Genomic DNA, 21,875 nt, shown 5'->3' on the forward strand with positions numbered 1-21,875 from the left:
TCTCTCTCTCTCTCTCTCTCTCTCTCTCTCTCTCTCTCTCTCTCTCTCTCCCCTACCCTCAAGAGACTGCTTGTGACTCACACTTTATTTTTTCTAGAACATTCTCATTTTTTGCTGAAGTTGGTAACAGATAACTTAGTAAGTAAACAATAAAAAGTCTGTTTAGTGTAAATTGGGTTTGGAGATATATTAGGTCTTTAAGATTTCATCTAGCAGCCGGGTGCAGTGGCGCACACCTGTAATCCCAGCGACTTGAAAGGCTGAAACAGGAGGAGCATGAGTTCAAAGCCATCCCAGCAATGGCCAGGCACTAAGCAACTCAGTGAGATCCTGTCTCTAAATTAAATACAAAAAAAAAAAAAATGTAGGGCTGGGCACATCAATGTTTATAGCAGCACAATTCACAATAGCTAGACTGTGGAACCAACCTAGATGCCCTTCAATGATGAATGGATAAAAAATATATGTGGCATATATACACAATAGAATATTACTCAGCACTAAAAAATAACAAGACCATGGCATTTGCAGGGAAATGGATAGCATTAAAGCAGATTATGCTAAGTGAAGTTAGCCAATCCCTAAAAAACAAATGCAAAATCTCTTCTCTGATGTAAGGGGGGTGATTCAAAATGGGGGAGGGAGGAAGAGCATGAGAAGAAGATTATCACTAAATAGGGAAGGCAGGTGGGAGGGAAAGGAAGGGAGAAGGGGAATTGCACAGAAGATGGAAGGAGACCCTCATCGTTATACAGAATACATGTATGACAATGTGAGGAAAAAGAAAAAAAAAGAAGTGGGTCACATTAGATGGGGTAGAGAGAAGTAATGGGAGGGGAGAGGGAGGGAAGGGGGAAAGGAAGGACAGCAGAATAAAATAGATATTATTATTGCTGTATGTATATACGTGACTGTGACTGTATAACCAATGTGATTCTGCAACCTGTACATCCAGAAAAATGAGAAATTATACCCCATCTGATTCAAATGTATCGTATGTCAAGATCATTGTATTGTCATGTGCAACTAATTAAAACAAATTTTTAAAAAAGTAGGGTTGGGGACGTGGTTCAGTGGTTGAGTGCCCCTGAGTTCAATCCTCAGTATGCAAAAAAAAAAAAAAAAAGATTTAGCTCTGAAAAATCTATGCATCTCACTTTATAGGGATTATGAGAAGTTGGTGTATGATGAAAGATGTAAGAGAATATATTTTACATATTTACAAGTCTAGTCTTGGTTAATTCTTGTGCATACTAATGATACTGGTGAAAGTTGGTACATCTTGAGTATTAACTATATTAGTATATTCATGTGTTTTGCATTGACTTAACCCCAAGAAAACTTCCTAAGGCTGAATGATCTTGATTATACAAAGAGATTAGGTATCTTGTTTAAATTAAGACAGATTGGAAGAGAATCCAATGTTGCCTCTGTTTCATGCCAGAGAGCCTATCAATTCTTAAAGATATATCAACATGTAGGAATAAGCACAAGACACTGACTTAGTGTGAAAAGACAGGGCCGAAGGCCCAGCTCACCCTTCCTTGTGTAGCTTGCATCCCTCGCTGTGTCTTTCTGACAAATCTGGGTTTCAGGCAAGTTGCTTATCCTCTCTCGGTTTTATTTTCCCTCTTGCAAACTAACTACAAGTAACTTTCCCAGTTCTTTTTACCTTATCAGCTTGTTTGGCACTTAGTATATACGATGCATGTGATACACATTAGAAACTGTAAATATATAAATTTAAATATTTTTATTAGAAGATATAAGAATGATAATGCATATTGGGAAGAAAGGCTGAAACATCTTCAAACTGAATTGTCATTCTTTAAGCCTGGGGATCCTGTGTTTCTAGAGGTAGTTGAGATAAATCAGATTCTTTCCTGCTGGGCTAGGCCCTTACTTCTATAAAAAACAAAGCATAGAATTTACATACTGACCCTGAAGACCTCCAAGTCTATTTCTTTTCTTTTAGAGATTGGAAATTTAAGGAGTTTAAGTATCATAATGCTGTGTATGTGTGTGGGGGGTGGTGGGGGAGGTGTGACAATATCTGTTATGCTACCTCTGAGGTGTTTACCAGCAAATTCGCTAACAGTTACTTGAACTTCATTCTCTATTAGTTATAGGTATGTGACCTGCATCACCCCTCTGGGCCATGGTCTTTTTAAGCTGTAAAACAAGGACAGCTATAGGAGCTTCCCTTTAGGGTAGCTGTGAAGATGAAAAAAATTTGTAGATACATATCCCTTAGAATAGTGTCTGCTGCATGGGAAGCGACTATTGGTATTGGTAACATATCAGCAGATGACAGATTTGGAGGATTTACCATCTGGTTTTCTCTAATCTTGACAGTAATAGCACTCATACATAAGGCTTGGTGGAGTTTTATTGTTCTTTTAAAGGCTACAGTTGGGAGTTGGGTTCCTCTGGCAAATACTTGGTTCTTCTATAAAAGATCCAAAATAAGTTAGCACCCCCTCCAAAAAAAAGAAAGAAAGAAAAAAAGAAAACCCACTTTCTCTCTAGGGTTTTTGATTATGGAGTCTTAAATTTATTTTAAAAAATTGCAAAACATATTAGGTGAAATGGAAATAATGAGTAAAATGAAAAGGCTCCCTATACACCTTGGGAGCCAATCTGTGTGGTCTTTCATCTTAGTTCTATTTAATGAATTGTTTGCTTATATGGACATATAAGACACCCTCTTCCTCTCCAGGTCCTGCTTTAAAGCAAGTGAGTGCAATCAACTCCAGAAATGTACTGAAAGACCAAATCCTGGAACAAGAAAATAGGTAAGTATCAGGAGAATTCCAGGCTCTTTGGGAATGTGGACTGATTAATTACTTTTTTAGTATTTAAGATTCAGCTTATAAAAGGATCCTCACATTAAAATAAATATAAAATGTACTTTGTTGTTTCCAACCTGAAGCTCTAAGTTAGATGAATGTGTTTAATTTTTTAAGTGAGATGGATGTGACTTCATTTGGGAAACATATGCTCATTAGACTTGCAGCTATTTCTAGCCAAAGTCCGGTAGTAGAAAGCTAATTTAATTAGACTGATGTCAAAACCATCCCCATTTCATAGCATTTATACACTATAATGATGAGAATGTGAAGATAATCTTTGGACATGAAAATTCCACAGTGGTCTGGGATGATTATTGGTCCAGAGTATGTGACATATAAATAGTGACTAAGTGTAGGATCCAAATAACCTGTTTTAAAAACAAAAGCAAAGAATAAAGCAAAGAAGGGAAGAAAACATGAAAGAAGAGAGGGAAGGGATGGGAGGGATAAAATAACTTTGTCAATGATTAGATTTTATTATATTTTAGGTGGGTTTATTTGTCTTTGTTTTTGTTTTTGCTTTTTGTACATAACTAAAATGATCAATGACTGAAGCAAATTAACCTAATAAATTCTGTCCATTAAAAGTTCCATCAGAAGTTGCCCAAACTGGAAGCTGAATGATAAAAATGAAATAATAGGAATAAGGAGATTAAAAAAATAAGTGACTAGAGTTATAAGGAGCATTGAGACAGATTCCAGGAAGCAAGCATTGCAGTATCCAGTAGTTCAGAATTTTCTAGAATTTGAGCCAGATAAATGACATTGTTTTTTAGAAGGACTGGATATGCCGAAGGATGTGTGTATAATGCAGATGTGGCAGGTTGGAGCTTTGCATATGTCCCAGATTTAGCTGACTGGATAGGTCAATGGAATCATTTTCTTTATGGGCTCTCTTAGTGTTGTCAATCTATGGGGTTGTCATCTAGTCCCATGACTTTAAATACCTTTGATACACTAGCACCTCCAATTTTTAAAAAAAATCTCTAGTCTGGTTCTCTTCTCTGAACTTTAGAGTTGGATGACTAGGTGATGCTCTCAGCTTGCCTTTAATGTCTAAATAACACCTCCAACTTATAAATCCAAATAAGAATTTCTGATTTTCCCATACCATACACAATTTTCCCCATATGCAACTTTCTTGATCTCAGCTAATGACAATGCCTTTCTTACAGTTGCTTAGGAAAAATAATATATATAGGATAGTTATCCTTGACCTCTCTTATGTGATACCCAATCATCATCAAATCTCAGCAGCCCTACCTTAAAAATATACCCAGTAATCCAGAATTCAGCCACTATTCCTCATTTTACAGCTGCCACCTTTATCTAATCACTATCATTTCTCACCTGGATTATTATAATTGCCATCTTTCACGATTTTCTGCTGCCATCCCTGCCCCAACATACAGGCTGTTAGCAATGTACTGTCCAGATTGTTTCCTCTGCCAGTATAAGTCAGATCATATCAATCTTCTGCTTTAAATTTACAGAGGATTACCATTTCTGAAAATGCCAGATCTTTTATAATAAACTGTATAGCTGTACAGAGACCTGGACTTGTCTGCCTTTCTGATCTCAGAACCTCCTGGAGCTTACCTCTCACTGTTTTGTTCCAGAAATACAGAACCTCTGTTCCTGAAACAGCCACGCATGCCCCTACCTTCATACCCTTGCACTTCCTGCTCCATTGCTTAAAGCATAGTTTCCCATATAACCATATGGCTTCCTCACCCACGTTCTTTTAGTCTTTGCTCAACATCAATGAAAACTTGCTTAGATACCCTATTTCATATAACAATACTTCCCACTTCCTTCCCACTTTAAGTTTTTTCATAAGTCTTATTAACCTCCAACACACTGGAAAATGTCCTGATTTACTTTTATTTATTTTTTCTTGCTTCTGTCTATAGGTTGTAAGTCTTATCAGGGCAGGAAGTTTTATGTGTGTGTTCATTATTGTATTGTCATCAGCTAGAACACTGAATAGCATATAAATCAGTGCTTGATAAATATATGTCAAATGAATGAATAAATTGCTAGAAACTGAAAGAATACCACAAGATCTTCTAATCCATCATTTATTTCATATTATTGGACATCATAACTTAGTATCTTTCATTTAAGTATCATTTTTTAAAAATAACTTTTTTTAGTTGTAGATGGACACAGTACCTTTATTTATTTATTTTTATGTGATGTTGAGGCTCGAACCCAGTGCATAACATGTGCTAGGCAAGCGCTCTACCACTGAGCCACAACCCTAGCCCCAAGGATCATTTTTTAAAGGGAGTCCTAGAAAAAAATAATGTAGAAGTGTTGTAAGAGATTCTGAAAGTTGTGTGCTAGGGCTCATATATTCTCTAAATTATAAAGTTTCCATCTAGGTATAGGCTCATCATGCACTCAGTAAGTAGCTTGACAAAGCTTGAAACTTAAAAACCAATAGATATTTTTGCACTTTTAGTCAGAACCTTCCCTCTAAAATCAATTTTCTTATGTACAAAACTCATTGTTGATCATTATATAAAAATGGACCCCCTTGAAGTTCTGTCAACCACTCTTGGAACTATTTACCCTTTTCTTCATTGAACAAAGAACACAAATCCCAATAAAGATTTGTTTACAAATTGGTTTCTGTGTATTTCTAAGTTACAGAGGCTCAAACTGGAGTCAGACTTCTGAAACTGACTTCTAATTTCTTTTCAGTGAAAACTATATTGGGAAGATCACATTAGTTTCAGTGCATCATATTCTTAACATTACCCAGAGTCAAGCTTAACTTTTAAGGACTATGATAAAAACTAATTGGTTCCAAACTCTATTACAAGCTCTTGAGTCCATTCCTGGGGTGGGGATGTGGTTCAAGCGGTAGCTTGCTCCCCTGGCATGCGCGGGGCGCTGGGTTCGATCCTCAACACCATATGGAAAGTAAAATATTGTGTCCACCTTAAAAATAAATAAATATTAAAAAAAACAAGTTCTTGAATTCCGCCCCCCCCCCGCACCCAGTGCTGATTTTTCTTATTTTTTCAAGCAAGAAATTTCAAACAAAAAATAAATTGATTATCTTTTATTTAATATATTTTTAACTTTATTCAAGACATCAGTTTTAATTTAAGTATTTGGCTCCATGGTTTTTTTTTCCATTTTGTTTTCTATTCTCCCTTTATTTTTAATCTTTGATAAATAAAATTACATGAAGAGAACTTTCTTGACTTTTTAGCCTAGTTTTTTGCTGTCCAGAAATACTGGATTATTCCCAATATGGAACAGGGACAACTAACATGGACCAGGATTGGAAGATACAGCAGGAGAAACTTGTCAACAGTTCTAGCCTCTCCCCAATGGGATGTATTGATATAAAATACAAAGAGTTTTCCTCAAGGAAAGGTTCATGGTAAATGTGGTTAACTGTCTTTTAGGAATAAGGAAAAGAAAGAGGGTTAAAGGGAATAATGTCTGAAAATTTCACCCTTCAAAATTTAAGAATGAGTTAGTTAATAATTTTGGTCCCATTTTCTAATCAGGGCTAAAGTATCTTTAACTATTTCCATATTTTTTCTTTTTCTATCTAGATTTGTATAGTATATTTTAATTACTTCCTTAACTCTCTGGTACTACCTACTCTGAATAAAATAAAACTGAATGTAATCTTAGTATCTAGACTGCCCCCTCCTGGCTTTCCAGCCGCTCTTTCTTAATCACCAGTCTTCTAATACTTACTCTATCCTTTGCAATTGTGTGCTCTAATCAGGGATAATGGTTTCAATATGTGAATTTTATATCTTTTATACAAAAATACATAGATGAGTATTGTGCCAAATTTTCAGAGGTTTTTCTGAAGGACAGAAAAAGACACATTTTAAAAACTTCTATACCAACATTAAGTAATTTGTTCTTGTAAAAGACTCAAACAAAACCGGTTATTGACAACAAAGTGGCCAGAACCAAATACAGTATTTTTTTGTGGAAAAATAATGAAAAACATTTCAGTTTAAATAAGCAATGCCCTTCTGTATAGTGTCCAATAAATTATTGGTCTTTGTTAGTTATGTCTAATTAGAAAGCTTTAATTCCCTTTTAACAGTTGGATTTCATGGCATTTTATGTCCAGCTACATTAAGAATTAATTTTTTGGCTTGGCACCAATGCTAAATTTGCTTATTCAAACAGAAGCCATGCCAAGGGTTTGAAGGATGATGACAGTAATTAACCCAAATCATATACCAGGAGCTATTCCAAAGCAAGTGTCTCTAAAAGAGTGTGTCTTTCTCTGATGGCGAAGCTGATCTACAGAGGACATGTACAGCAGCCTCCCACAAAATGCTTCTTGATGTTATTGCCAAAGGCAGGAAAGGAAGAACTAACAGACTGATCAAATAAGGCATTTCTTATTCTGATCAATAAAACAAAAAATAAGGAGAAACTGAAGCTTCTCATGATCTGCTTATGGGTGTGTACATCAGATCCATTATTTCTAGAGGTCATATTAATATCAAATATATCAAAGGACTTAGAACTTAGCATACCTATGCTTCTACATATAGAATTTATTACAAGGGACAATCTATGTTTTTTTTTAAAAAAGCTCATTTTAGCAATAATTACATCAGGAGAAAATAACAACCAGAATAAGTATTGCCTGTTATACCACATTATGGTAGAATTATAAAATAATATTATATTATAAAATATGATGCTGTTATAAGATACAATTCTGTTATAGAAGACTATTGAATATTCATCATATATTGAGTTACAAAGACCATATACAAATTCAAAAAAAAATAAAGACCAGTTTTAGAACATGTATGTTATCATACCACACATATAGAAACTACAATATTAACAAACATCTTAGCACAGATTATCTGAAATATAGGATTATGAATCTTTTTTCTTCTCTATCTCCCTTCTTCCTCCTCCTTTTCTTTCCTCTTCCCTTTCTCCTCCTCTACTTCCACTTCTTCTTCCTTCTCTTCCTCTTATCTTCCTGTTTCTCTTCCTTCTCTTTTCTCTGCCTCCCTTCTCCTTAATCTTCTTTATGTTTTTTGACATTTACCAAATACTTCCCTAATAATATAAGTTCAGAGATCATTTGAAGATGCAATTGACAAGTACTTGGGAATGGTTGGAAATGTCCCATGATTGAGACAGAAGTTGTACTGCAACTCTTTGCAAAGTTAAAAAATTTTGGAGAAGGCAGAAAAATAACTAGTTCATTTTAGGGTGTGTATGAGAAATGCAAAGAAATAAATTATATGGCAAGTAGGAGTTTGACATATGAAACTGGAGCTCAGAAAAGTGATGTGGACTTAATATACCAATGTGAGAGTTATCCACGAGAAAGAGTGTCATTAAAATTATGAGAGTGGATGAGATTGTTTAGGAGGTGTGGATTATCCAAAGAAAATAATGGCTAGAACTGAGCCCCAGGAATATAAACATTAAAGAGAAAGGAGCTTGAAGAGAAACTAATAGTACTCCAGAGAGGTACGAAGCACATACAGCAGAAAGAGTCCCTCAAACAAAGTGGTCAAAGTACCCAATGAAATTCTCATAGAAATTTTCAAAAGTGTGGAGTAGATAAAGTCATAAGTAGTTGGCTAGCGCCCATGATGAAAACTGTTTAAGGAAGATCCCAGAAAGTTTGAGAAGGAAAAGGTGGTTAGGCAGGAAAATATTTGACAACAAAAGGAAAGCAAGAAGTGGGATGTGCGATGGTAAGGAGGGAACAAGTAGTTTGGAGTGTATTTTTTTTTTTTTTGGTGGTGATGTTACTGGTTTCAAAATGAGAAGCACATGTTCTCTGTAGACTGATGGGAAGGCATCAGTAGAAAGGGAGAAGGTGATGATTAGAAAAGGGAGTAGAGTTGTTTTTCCAACTTGCCTTAAGATGAGAATCTCTTGAATCATTTGTTTAAATGACAGATTTCTGGAGGAGAAATTTCACAATCTGTGTTTTTAACAAATACTATCAGGAGACTCATTAGCAGGAAAGTATAGAAACACTATAATTAATAAATGTATTTTGAGAAAGTGGGACAGAGTAGACCTCCGGCCATGAGTTATCCTTGAATCTAAGGAGCGAAATGTCTGTGTTTGTTAAAAGAGAAAATGAAAAAAGACTGGGTGGAAATGCAGATACCTATAAAGATTTGGTGGTTGTTCTCCTGTCTGCTTCCATTTTTTTCATAAAGCAGGATAGAAGGCCTCCTTCTGAGAGTGATGCAAACTCTTTGGTCATATTAGGAGCCCAAGTGCAAGAAAGGCATCATTTATGGTGGAACCAATTTACAGGGTTACATGATGTTTTGGAGCAGCATTCTGCAGGGTAGGTGTGGGGAGAACTGATAAGTGAGTTCTGATGAGGTTTAAGGGAAAGAAAGCAGGTCTGGGAGTTTAACATATTACCACAGTTTGGATAAAATTAAATCATGGAGGATATGCAGGGTAATGAAGCAACTAGAGAGAGGGCATAGTTTTTCTTTTGACTAAAATGTTTTTTTTTAGAATGTGAAATAATCAATGCTAAAAACCAGGGAAATCCCAGGTAAAGTAGGATCATTGATCATTGAAGAGGGAAAACATTATAGAAAAGTGGATTTGGGAATTGGAAATCTAGGTGTGATGGAAGTAACTAAATTTATAACTGAAATAGAAAAGGTTATGACCAGAGATTGAAATATTTAGACTTGGGTTTTTAGAGGTGAGTTGATTCTATATTATACAATTTATGGTTTAAAGTCATGAAATGTAATGATCAAAGTAAAATAAAGATGAAGGACCTGAAACTATGGAGGTCATGAGGTTGGGAAAGGGCTGAGTTTGACATAGTTGTTCATGGACACTATGATTTTACCAGGATGGTGGAACAACAAGGTGGAAAGAATATGGATTTGGGGAGCCTTCTGATACCAGGAAGTGAGTCAAGAAGGAGTGGTAGGGTACAATGCACCCAGTGACTTGATTCAGTTTTGAAAAATAATTATTTAGAAGAAATAAAGAAGCAGACAACATGCCCTGACCCTGAACTATATGAAGAATGAGAGAGAAAAACTTTCCTTTGGATAAAACTGAAGGAACAATGTCATCATCAAGGCAATTCAGATTGCTATCAAGATAAGGAAGTAGAAGAAAAAAACGTAAAAAATGGTTCAGAGTACATATTTTAAAAAAATGTTAAGTTATCTAAAACCTAAAAACTAAACATTGTCTTGGTTTATCAGGCCTTCAATGGACCAAGGAAAACAGTTCTCAATGAAAAAAGAAAAGATCCCTGTTGGTGGGGTAAGAATCAGAACATATGTTATTAATCATCCAAATATAAAATGTTATATTTCATTATTAATAAATGCTACATTTACCATTTAATTTATATGTAATAGTTTGTAAAAATTAAATTAAATGGAATTGTTGGATATGTTACTTGTGTTTAGTAATGATTACCTGTATTTAGTTATGTATAGTCTTTTACTAATGATAGTAACTAAGATTAATTTACCACTTTTAAGTATTCAGTACTGTTATTTTTGCTTGGGATGTTCTTTAAGATGGCTACTTGTTCTTATTCTAATTTGCAGATGAGTAATATTGGAGTAAGACAAGGTAGTAATTTGATCACCATTCCAAAGTTTAGGAAACACCAGAATAGGATTTACATCTGTCTTGACTGACTCTAAATTACAACTTTGAGGCTTTTTATCATGGTATTTATGTAATTGATACTAATCATAAATGATCAGTAATGAAACATTCAAAGCTAGCATGTCACATTTTAGTGTTCTCAGCAATCTAATTTTAGACCAATTTTACCTTAGGTGAAGTTCTCAATCATTCTGAAGTATCTCCAAGCCTTTGGCTGGCCCTGGGTGTGGCTGATATTAGCCAGTTGCCTAGGACAGAATTTGGTGAGCATTGGACAGAATCTATGGCTTAGTTTCTGGGCAAAAGAAGCAAAACACTTGAATGATTTCACAGAATGGAAGCAAATAAGAAGCAATAAACTTAATATCTATGGATTATTGGGATTAATTCAAGGTAAAAAAGAAATGTCTATTTGCTTTTCTCTTTTTATACTGACTCAAAGTTAATTCAAGCATAAGCATATGGCATCATGATATCTCAAAATAAAGCCATAATTTTCAAATATATGGAGATAACCAAATGTATATATTGCCAATTTACCACATTTGAGAGAGTATACCAAAGCTTGTCAGTGTCAGCTACATGGCTCACAACAATAACTTGCATATTTATCTCATTTAGTCTTGGCAGTAGTTATCTAGAAAGATGCCATTGTCACCATTGTACAGCTGAACACTGAGCTTATATATTAAGCCATGCAGCATTCAAAAGTTCTGATTAGGTATCACTCTATATGTGTGAGTGTTGGGAGTGATGTGAAAATCAATAGGAAAGTCTGTTAAGGAATTAAAGCCTAATGAATATAGGTCAGGTTCACAATCAAACTGCATGGTAAGCAATCAGTGCTATATAGGTATAAAAGAAAGCTCTATGAAGATTCAGGGCAGGAAGGTCATATTTGGTTGAGGTATTAATGTGACTTCTAAAGAATACCTGGAGTTTGAGATGATACTAAGAGGATATATGGAATTTTTTTACATTGAGGTGACAGAACAGAGTACGTAAGAGGCAGAAAGGTATTTTGGCAAGAATGAGGGTGTCAGTTTGAGTGATCCTCAGGCTGCTATAAAGGCAGAAGGGAACCAAAGATGGTAAGGTGGTTTGGAGACATGTTGGAGACCATATTTGAAAAGGCAAGTGGAAAACTTTGGGAATTGGAGAGAAATAGTTACATATTTGAAGTTACATTTCAAAAAAAAAAATCAGCAGCAATGATTAAAAATATACATTTTTCTTATTGTGAGGATAAGAGTCGGATGGACCAGGGAGAACTTGAAGTTGATAGAAAATAAATACGCAAGGGTATTTAAGAGTATAAGGGGATGGTAATCTAATGTGGAAAGTTTTCTTGTCTGATACATCTGTGTATCACCCAGAGCCTCTAGTCCAGTGCTGACTCATGAGTACAGGGCAGAAGAGTATTGAAAAAAATACAGAATGAGTGAATGAATGACCAAAGAAAGAATGGATAGAGAGCTGCCACTGGATTGTTTAAACAGGATGGATGGGAAAGATATTGCAGTGAAAATGTACATAAGAATTGAGGGTGCGTGAGGAAAAGACATCCATTCATTATGATTTTAAGGTTTAGATTAGGTAACTAGAAAAGCAATGATGGCAAAAATAAAGAAAGAGGGCGGGATCCTTAATTGGTGGGGCAGACAAATGGTAAATTCAGTTTCGGACACGTTTAATGGAAAGTGTTGATAACTATTTCCACCATTTTTATTCCATTAGACAGATTAAAATGCATATCTGGAAGTTTAAACAAACAGTTTTCTTTGTAAAATGAGAGACTTAGACTAGATTATTTCTGTATTTCCTCCGAATTCTAATATTCTATACTTCTGTGGTTCTACTTAGACTTGGAATCGTTCTACACAGAGAATAAATGAAGCCACGCAAGCATATGTGACCATTATAAATGAAAATTAAGGGCCATAAGGGTGAATGAAGACTTTGTGTATAGAGTTACCTGGTGGACCAGCTTCATAGAAGCTGAGCTGAGATTATTCCACAGTCAGTGAAATAGGGATAAAACAAATACAATAATGTGAATGTTTGGTCTGTTTTTGGAAGAGCAAAGTATTTTAGCTATAGAGATTTAGCCAAGTGAGATTTGGCTCTCTCTAACTCACAAAAATGGCCATTTCATACTATTTAAACTACTAGATTAATTAACTTAGCATATATATCCTAAAGAGAAACTCATTAAACTTAGGGATGTTACTTAACCTTTCACTTTTAATGCTCATACAATGTAGATATTCTCACACAGACATTTTTCCTCATGATTAAATTAGACAATATGGGTAGAGTAGGTAGAAAAATACTGAGCATACAGCAGTAGTGCAATAAATGTTGGGTATTATTAGCAATGGAGAAACTAAATCATATGATCAACATTCTGTGATAGCATATTTTGGAGCTAATTTTTGAATCCATGTTTGCCTGACTCCCAAGTGCTTGTTCTTAAACATTAAATTACACATTCCAAAAGGATTTTACATGAAACTTTCAGTATGCTTCACAAACTGAGTTCTATATTTAAACAGGTTAGGAAAAGTAGAAACTGTATTCTTCTGAGTCTGAAATTTTCTTTCTGGATTTCATTAAAGGTTTTAGGTTATTAAATGATAAACTGACCTGTTTAATTGTTTTACTTGATATTTCTCAAATCTATTGACTATGGATATTTAAAAAATGTTCTTTCCCATTAACATCTTGAAAAACATTCCTTTTATAGAATATACTTTGGAAAACTTCAGGCTGTGATACACTGCTTTCAAAGTGGGACATAAAATCATGATATAGCAAAACCAAAACTTAGAAATAAAAAGTTAGTGTTTCAAAGTTCTCAATGATTGTGAAATGTGAAGGAGAAAGAAAACTAAGAAAAGAATCCTGATTATAGCCAAGATACATCTTGGAGAGAAAGATGGGAAAAGAACACATTGTAGGAAATTATGCAATTGTTAGAGAATGAAGGAGTATATCATATATATATATATATATATATATATATATATATATACACACACATATATATACACACACATGTATATACAATATATATACATGTATATACAACATATATACATATATACACACCTACACACATACATGTTATATATATAGTATAATTATATTACATGTACATGTACTATATAATCCTTCAAAGATTTTAGGCAATTTGAAAGAACAAGGATACTTAAAAGCATAGTATAAATATAAGGAAATTTAAAAAATAAATGCAACTAGTTTCATTTATAAGAAAGGAAGCCAACTTGAGAGACAGTAATATCAAATCAGAAAAAAAATAACAGAGCCTTCTACATGGACATTGTAGTCTTTAAGAATATGAAGGGAAAATAGACATGCGTAAGAGAGAGGGGCAGGATTTTTCTTCTTCCTTTTTAGTATTTCTTTTCAGCGAGTGCTGAGAGTTAAATTGATATAAGATAGATCAACAAGAAAAAAAGCATATTAATTTATTTAATCGAAGTTTGGAAACCTTCATAAAGAAATAAAAACCCAGAGAAACAGAATGAATCACTTATATACTCAATTGTATGAAGAATCAGTAAGTTGTGAACTAAATAACTTGGAAAGGCTTAGTAGCAACCAAATAACTTGTGAAAGCTTAGTAGATCAGAGCTATTTGAATGGCTTACGTAAAGAACTCTCTGGGTCCTGAATCACATTCTTTTTTTTTTTTTTTCCTGTGCTAGGGTTTGAATGCAGGGCCTTGTGCAGGCTATACTCACATTATCTTCATTTAAATTATCTTAGCTCAAAACAATTTTTTTAACTTAAAGGCAAAAACAGTACTTTCACATGTTAATTCTAGATCTGTTATAAATAATATGGAAGGCTAATATTTGAACAGAACCTGAGTACTGAGGCAGAAAACTTTATATTTTGTAACAATATTAAAGATCTTCCTTCATTTTCTAAAAATATAAATCGCTCTGAGCATTTTTCCTTGGGTCTCAGCTATTTGCTTTAAAATCTGTAGGATACTCTGCACATCCCTAATCTATTGTGTTTTATGTCTCACTATTAGGGACTTTATTTCCTGATCTAAGGTATAAAACATAGATATCTTATTTCCCAAAATGTAATGTTTAAAGAGTATACTGTTACTTCCACTTTAAAATCACTGAATGGACCATTTACTTACCACACAAAACTTCACTGAAATGATAGTGAATAAATAAAAGGAAAGGCTTCAGGGAATTTCAAAGTGACAAATTTCTACATAAACCATTATACCTGTAGAAAATCAAGGGTAGAACCTGTAGCCAGGAGTAAATACTGGAGAAACTCTAAAGAAGAGGGAGATGCTTGGTAGAGCCGTGGAAAAACACTAGTTTTTATGGTTGCAAAGAATAAAATCAAATTATATGGAAGTCATTAAAAATAACTCACTAAGGCATTATTCCACTAGCCCATCAGCATCTCCTGCAACACCCACCACCACTGCCATCACAACCAAAGTAAGCACTAACACAGGAACAGTGCAATGAAACCAGAAAGATGATGTTTATAGAGGAAAGTAGGAATAGTAGAGTGTGTGGCAAATATAGAGGAAAGCTTTCTTATTGTGGCTTTTGAAGCCTCAGCCTGCTGGGTCATATTCCAAATTGAAGACTTCTGGTGTCATATACTCCGACTTAAGTGAACCTCGAAGTAAGCCCTCGCATTCAAGGGAGAGAAATGTTTGGGGAAATAAATGTGAGCAATGGCAAAAGAAAGCCCCATCAAATATGTTTTTCCTTTAGTTGTTTAAAATGATCCTGTATTTCAGTCATACCAATGGTATAAAAAAACAGCAAATTAGAGCAGCTAAATCCAGAAAACAATCATATTTAAATTAGAAGAGAACCTTCAAATGTCTCATTAGTATCTTCAGAGATTCAAATATTGCATTCATAAAGTAAATGCAGAATGTGTTGAACTAAATACAATCTGAGAACAAGATAGCTCTTAAACAATTTAAAGAATTTTAAAAGATTGTACAGGTGTGAGAAGATAAATTATAAGAAATTATCCCAAATATATAACCAACTGAAAAGCCTCGATCTTTAAACACACTTTAACCAAAGGATCAAAGGAAGTGTCCACAACCCTTTTAACTTATTATCTCTATTATTTTCCTCATTGTTTTCCCTCTCAGTTTTCACATGGTAATGGAAATGTGTTTTCAAAGAACTTCCTCCTATAGATGTACTTGAATTACTCTGCATGAAACAATTTGGGTCACAAAGTAATTCCTGAACATTGTAACCCAACATTTCCGTTCAAGCCCTACTAGTTCTTCAAGCTGAGGACTCTCATTTCTTCTCATACATTGGTTAGCTCTTTTCTGAGCTTGTCTTTTGTTATACGTTGTCAAAATCAACATTGTATTGGTACTAATAACTGTTTTCTAACCTCTTTCACTAAAGTTTCCCATTTATTTCATATAAATGAACTTTTTAGTTATTATAAAAATAACCCTCCCACCAACTAAATCTAAGTACCTTATGACATCAAAAAAATGTTTATTCCTCTCTCATACCCTGTGTCCACTGAGTTGAGAAAGGGACTTTCTTGTCCAAGGGTCTCAAACTGAAGGAGCAATTCAGTCACCATTTCAATGTTAGAAGGCACTGAATAAAGGAAATTAGAACTGTAACAGGGATGGCATCTGCAATGAAATACTCTAACCTGGAAGTGTCATGTGGTAATGTCACAATTCATTGTTCAGAACTATGTGCTTAGTATTATCAATCACAAAGGGGCCAGTGGGTACAAATGCACCATGTACCTAGAAGCTGAGAGAACTTGGAACGGTTTGGCTGACAACACTAGTGACAACCACATTTTCCCACAGGACATTATAAACTTAATAGGATGCTAACATTCTGTGAACCAGATTGATCTCTTATTAACTTTCGTGCATTTTGTATGGAATCTTTAACCACAAACCTATGGTAGCATGCAAACCATCAGACTGTCTGCTTCTAATGCACCAAGTACATTTACATTTACATTTGCTTTGGTCCACAATTGTACATTTTTTTAGTATGACACTTAGATTTTCTATTTTTAAAAATGTCATTATAAGCAGACTTTTGAGAATTAAAACACAAAATTCCTTTAAGATGTGAACCTGATCCTAACAACGTTTGTGATTAGGTCTCTTTGTCTGCTTTGGAGCCTGTGTACTCACCAGAGGATCCTTGACTGCTTCTAGAACCTTATATGCTCAGCTCTTGAGTAATGTGTTACACCTCCCACTCCAGTATTTTGAAACCAATCCCATTGGTCAAATCATCAATCGGTTCACCAAGGTAAGGAAAGACTTTCCTTGTCAAGTATCATACTTAAAGTGATAACCTATGTGTAGTTCTTTGCAGTAATATCATTTGTAAAAATGTTATTATAAAATTCTGGGAATGTGTTTAGTGTAGATTTTATTGTCAAATTTATTAAGAAATTTGTAATTGATGTGTAAGAGTGTCATACTTTAAGCATTTAATTAAAATTACCTTGAAGATTGCTTAAATAATTAAAGAACAACATATACTTTGGTATCTACAACTCTTTTTTCTCACATACATAAAGTTGACAGTCACTGGTTTAAGGCTAAGATGGGAAAGAAAATGTAAGTACATGTGGAGATATCTGGGAATTCCTATGGTGAGTGGGGGATGGACAGAGATGATCCATGTCCCTGCTTCCCTGGAGGGTTTCTCGATGTGTTACATACTATTAAGCACTTAAAATTGCATGTTTAATAGCTAGAATGCAAATCACATGTATTTTTAAGCTTCCACATAGACACAATAAAAAAGTGAAAAGCAATCAACATAATTAATTATAATAATATATTTTAATCAACACAGTATATTCAAAACATTATTCCAAACAATAATCAATATATAACTAATGATTAAAAAATAAATTAAAAATCTTAAGATCTGGTCTGTATTATATTCTTTTAAAAAATGTATTTATTTTAATTAGGTATATATGACAGCAGAAGGCATTTTGATTCATTGCACACAATTGCAGCCCAACTTTTCATTTTTGTACATGATGCACTATGGCACCATATGTGCAATCATGCATATAATATACCTGGGGTAATGATGACTATCTCATTCCACCATCTTTCCTGCCCCCATTTCCCCTCCTCGCCTCTCCCTCTCCTTTGCCCAAAGTTCCTCCATTTTTCCCATTCCCCCACCACTTATAGATCAGCATCCATTTTTCTGAGAAAAAATTCAGCCTTTAGTTTTTTGGGATTGGCTTACTTTGCATAGCATGATATTCCCAAACTCCATCCATTTACCTGCAAATGCCATAAATTCATTCCCTTTTAATGCTGAGTAATATTCCATAGTGTATATACACCACATTTTCTTTCTCCATTTGTCTATTGAAGAGCATCTAGGTTGCTTCCACAGTTTAGCTATTGTGAATTGAGCTGCTATAATTATTGATGTGGCAGCGTTGCTACAGTATGCTGACTTTAAGTCCTTGGGTATAGGTGGGGAAGTGGGATAGCTGGGTCAAATGGTGGTTCCATTCCAAGTTTTCTAAGGATCTCCATACTACTTCCATATTGGTTGCATCAGTCCCACCAGCAATGTATGAGTGTTCCTTTCCCCTCACATCCTTGCTAACACTTATTATTGTCCGTATTCTTGATAACTGCCATTCTGACTGGTGTGAGATGAAATCTTAGAGTAGTTTTGTTTTGTATTTCTCTAATTACTAGAGATGTTGAATATTTGTTGATCAAATGTATATCTTCTTATGAGAAGTGTCTGTTCATCTACTTAGTCTATTTATTGATTGAGTTTTTTTGTGTGTGTGTTGAATTTTTTTAGGTTTTTATGTATTCTGGAGATGACTCCTCTTTCTGATGTGAGGGTAGCAAAAATCTGCTCCCAAAATGTAGGCTTTCTGTTCACTTCATTGATGTTTCTTTTGCTGAGAAGAAGCTTTTCAGTTTCAGTCCATCCCATTTATTAATTCTTGATTTTATTTCTTGTGCTTTAGCAGTCTTGTTACGGAAGTTGGGGCCTAATCTGATGTGATAAAGATTTGGCCTACTTTTTCCTCTATTAGATACAGGGTCCTTGGTGTAATTCCTAGGTCCTTTATCTCTGTCTTGTTCCAGTTTATATAAGGAATGCTTCCAATGTTTCCCCATTTAGAAAGATGTTGGGCCTTGGGTTAAGTATAGATAGCTTTTACAATGTTGAGGTATTTTCCTACTATCCTTAGTTTTTCTAGAGTTTTGAACATGAAAGGGTGCTATATTTTGTCAAATGCTTTTTCTGCATCAATTGATATAATCATGATTCTTATCTTAATTATATTGATGTGATGAATTATATTTATTGATTTCCACTTGTTGAACCACACTTCCATCCCTGGAATGAACCCCACTTGATCATGGTGCACTGTTTTTTTAATGTTTTTGTATGTGGTTTGCCAGAATTTTTCTGAGAATTTTTGCATCAGTGTTCCTTAGGAATATTGAAAATCTGAAAATTGGAAATCTGAAATTTTCTTTCCTTAATGTGTGTCTGCCTGGTTTTGGTAACAGGATACTAGCTTCATAGAATGAGTTTGGAAGAGTTCCTTCCTTTTCTATTTCATGAAATAATTTGGAGAATATTGGTATTAGTTCTTCTTTGTGGGTCTTGTAGAACTCAACTGTGAATTCATCTGCTCCTGACCTTTTCTTGGTTGATAGGGTTTTGATGGCATCTTCTATTTCCTTGCTTGAAATTCATCTGTTTAAATTGTGTATGTACTCTTGACTCAGTTTGGATTGATCACATGCCTCTAGAAATTTCAATAGTGTCTGTCATGATATTTCCTTTTTCATCACACAAATTTTAGTAATTAGAGTTTTCTCAACCTCCTTCTTAAAGGTTTTTCGGCTTTATTACTTTTTTTCAAAGAACTAGATTTTTGATGTTGTCAATTTTTTTAATTGTTTCTTCAGTTTCAATGTCATTGATTTCCACCCTGATTTTAATTATTTCCTGTCTTCTGCTACTTTTGGTGTTGGTTGGTTCTTCTTTTTCTAGGGCTTTGAAATGTAATGTCAAGTTGTTTATTTGTTGACTTTTTCTTCTTTAAATGAATGAACTCCATGCAATGAACTTTCCTTTTAGCACTGCCTTCATAGTGTCCCAGAGATTTTGATACATTGAATCAGAGTTATAAATCAAAGGCATTCCTGTATATCAGTGACAAATCCTCTAAAATGGAAATTAGGACAACCACCCCATTCACAATATCCTCAAAAAAAAAAAAAAATACTTGGGAATCAACCTAACAAAAGAGGTGAAAGACCTATACAATGATAACTACAGAACCCTAAAGAGAGAAATAGAAGAATACCTTAGAAGATGGAAAGATATACCCTGTTCATGGATAGGCAGAACTAACATCATTAAAATTACAATATTACCAAAAGTACTCTATAGGTTTAATGCAATCCCAATCAAAATCCCCACAGCATTTCTCGCAGTAATAGAAAAAGCAATCATGAAATTCATCTGGAAAGATAAAAGACCCAGAATAGCAAAAGCAATTCTAAGCAATACCAGACTTTAAACTATACTACAGAACAATAGTAACAAAAACAGCATGGTACTGGTAACAAAACAGGTGGGTAGACCAATGGTACAGAATAGAAGACACAGAGACCAATCCACAAAATTACAACTACCTTATATTAGACAAAGGTGCTAAAAGCATGCAATAGAGAAAGGATAACATCTTCAATAAATGGTGCTGGGAGAACTGGAAATCCATATGCAACAAAATGAAACTGAATCCCTTTCTCTCACCATGCACAAAAGTTAATGCAAAATGGATCAAGGAGCTAGGGATCAAACCAGAAACTCTGCGTCTGATAGAAGAAAAAGTTGGCTCTAATCTCCATCTTGTGGGGTCGGGCTCCAAATTTGATATCTTCTGTTATCCATGCATCATTCAATAACATATTGTTTAGTCTCCAAGTGTTGGAGTAGCTTGTCTTTTTTTTGTCATCAATTTCAAATTTCATTCCATTATGGTCAGAGAGAATGCTGTGTAATATCTCTATTTTTTTGTATTTGTGAAGACTTGCTTTGTGGCATAGCCTATGGACTGTAAGAAAAATGTATAGTGGTGGGAAAAGAGTGTAGTTAGACTTGCTTAGTCATCTAATTGTAACATTTTGGTAAATTCTTTTTCATTTTCCATTAAAGGATATATTTCTTCTTTCTCTATTCTAAGCCATGTCATAGTTCAAAATAAAGTGATCTGGTATCAATTTTTATTTCAGGATATGTTTATAATTGATATACGTTTCCATTACTATTTACGAACCTGGTTGAATTATACACTAGATGTTATCGGAACAATTTTGGTCATCCTGGGAGCTTTCCCACTCTTCATTCTTGGGATTATTCCCTTGGTTTTCTTATATTTCACCATACAAGTAAGTATTTGGGTTTTTATTTATATTAATAGCATGCATCTATAGTCCAATATAGTTTTACACCCACTTAAACTTACTATTAGTTCAGATTCTCCAAAAAGCAGGGTCCTAGAAGTGAATTATACTATAGATATACTTTGGGAAATGCATGTCAAAATAAAGAAGAGGAAACAGGAAAAGGCTTAGCTGGGAGAACTCTTGGACCGCAATGTATGTGTGATACCTGTGAGGGAAAAAGAGCTAGAAGAATTGGGGAGGAAAAGTCTGTCATTGCAGGGCATTTTTATTAAAGGTGCATTCAATTCAAAGGGAAGATCTCAACCAAGGTCACCACTGGTGGGTCCCATGTGACTTCTGAATGAGTCTGCTTTCACACTCTCTCTCATATCCAGTCATTGGCTGGGAGCCATCCATGAAAAAGTAGTCTCAATAGTCATAGTGCAGTAAATCTAGAAGAGCAGCAGTCCATGCTGTCTCTAAGCTATGCTAATTTGCCTGCATAATCAAGACAGAATCAGATAGTACCTTTTGTCCTATTATCCTAGATATCAGCAAATTTTTGCTGGAAGAACTAAATATGTCTCTCATGTTATTCATGTGTTATTTGTATGTTAAAATACAATGAACCAATTTGAACTCCAAAATTATGTCACTGTGAGGCTACAGTAAGTAAACACAATTTACTAATATATTTTTTAAATTGAATATCAAAATATTCTAAAGCTTTTCTCACAAAAGGATACCATCTTTGTAGTTCAAATCCTTTCCAAAAACTCAACTTTTTAAATTCATATTAGAATTTAGTCTGCTCAAGACAGAATGTTAATCATTTTCTTATTTCTGAACATGTGCTATTATTATTCCACCTACTT

General features: G+C 34.4%; 1 protein-coding gene across 1 annotated transcript in view; it reads left to right on the top strand.

Moving 5' to 3' along the window:
* The window catches only part of LOC107136100 (multidrug resistance-associated protein 1-like), a 93,454-nt gene that overhangs the window by 57,109 nt on the left and 14,470 nt on the right, over positions 1-21,875 (top strand). Inside the window, exons 16-20 of the mRNA XM_048803516.1 lie at positions 2,720-2,795; positions 10,085-10,145; positions 10,676-10,895; positions 16,686-16,840; positions 20,848-21,003. Of these exons, the coding sequence (XP_048659473.1) occupies positions 2,720-2,795; positions 10,085-10,145; positions 10,676-10,895; positions 16,686-16,840; positions 20,848-21,003 (668 nt within the window). The remainder of the gene's footprint in view (positions 1-2,719; positions 2,796-10,084; positions 10,146-10,675; positions 10,896-16,685; positions 16,841-20,847; positions 21,004-21,875) is intronic.

This window comes from Marmota marmota, unplaced genomic scaffold (genome assembly GCF_001458135.2).
Source record: "Marmota marmota marmota unplaced genomic scaffold, marMar, whole genome shotgun sequence".
Taxonomy (NCBI): Eukaryota; Metazoa; Chordata; class Mammalia; order Rodentia; family Sciuridae; genus Marmota; species Marmota marmota.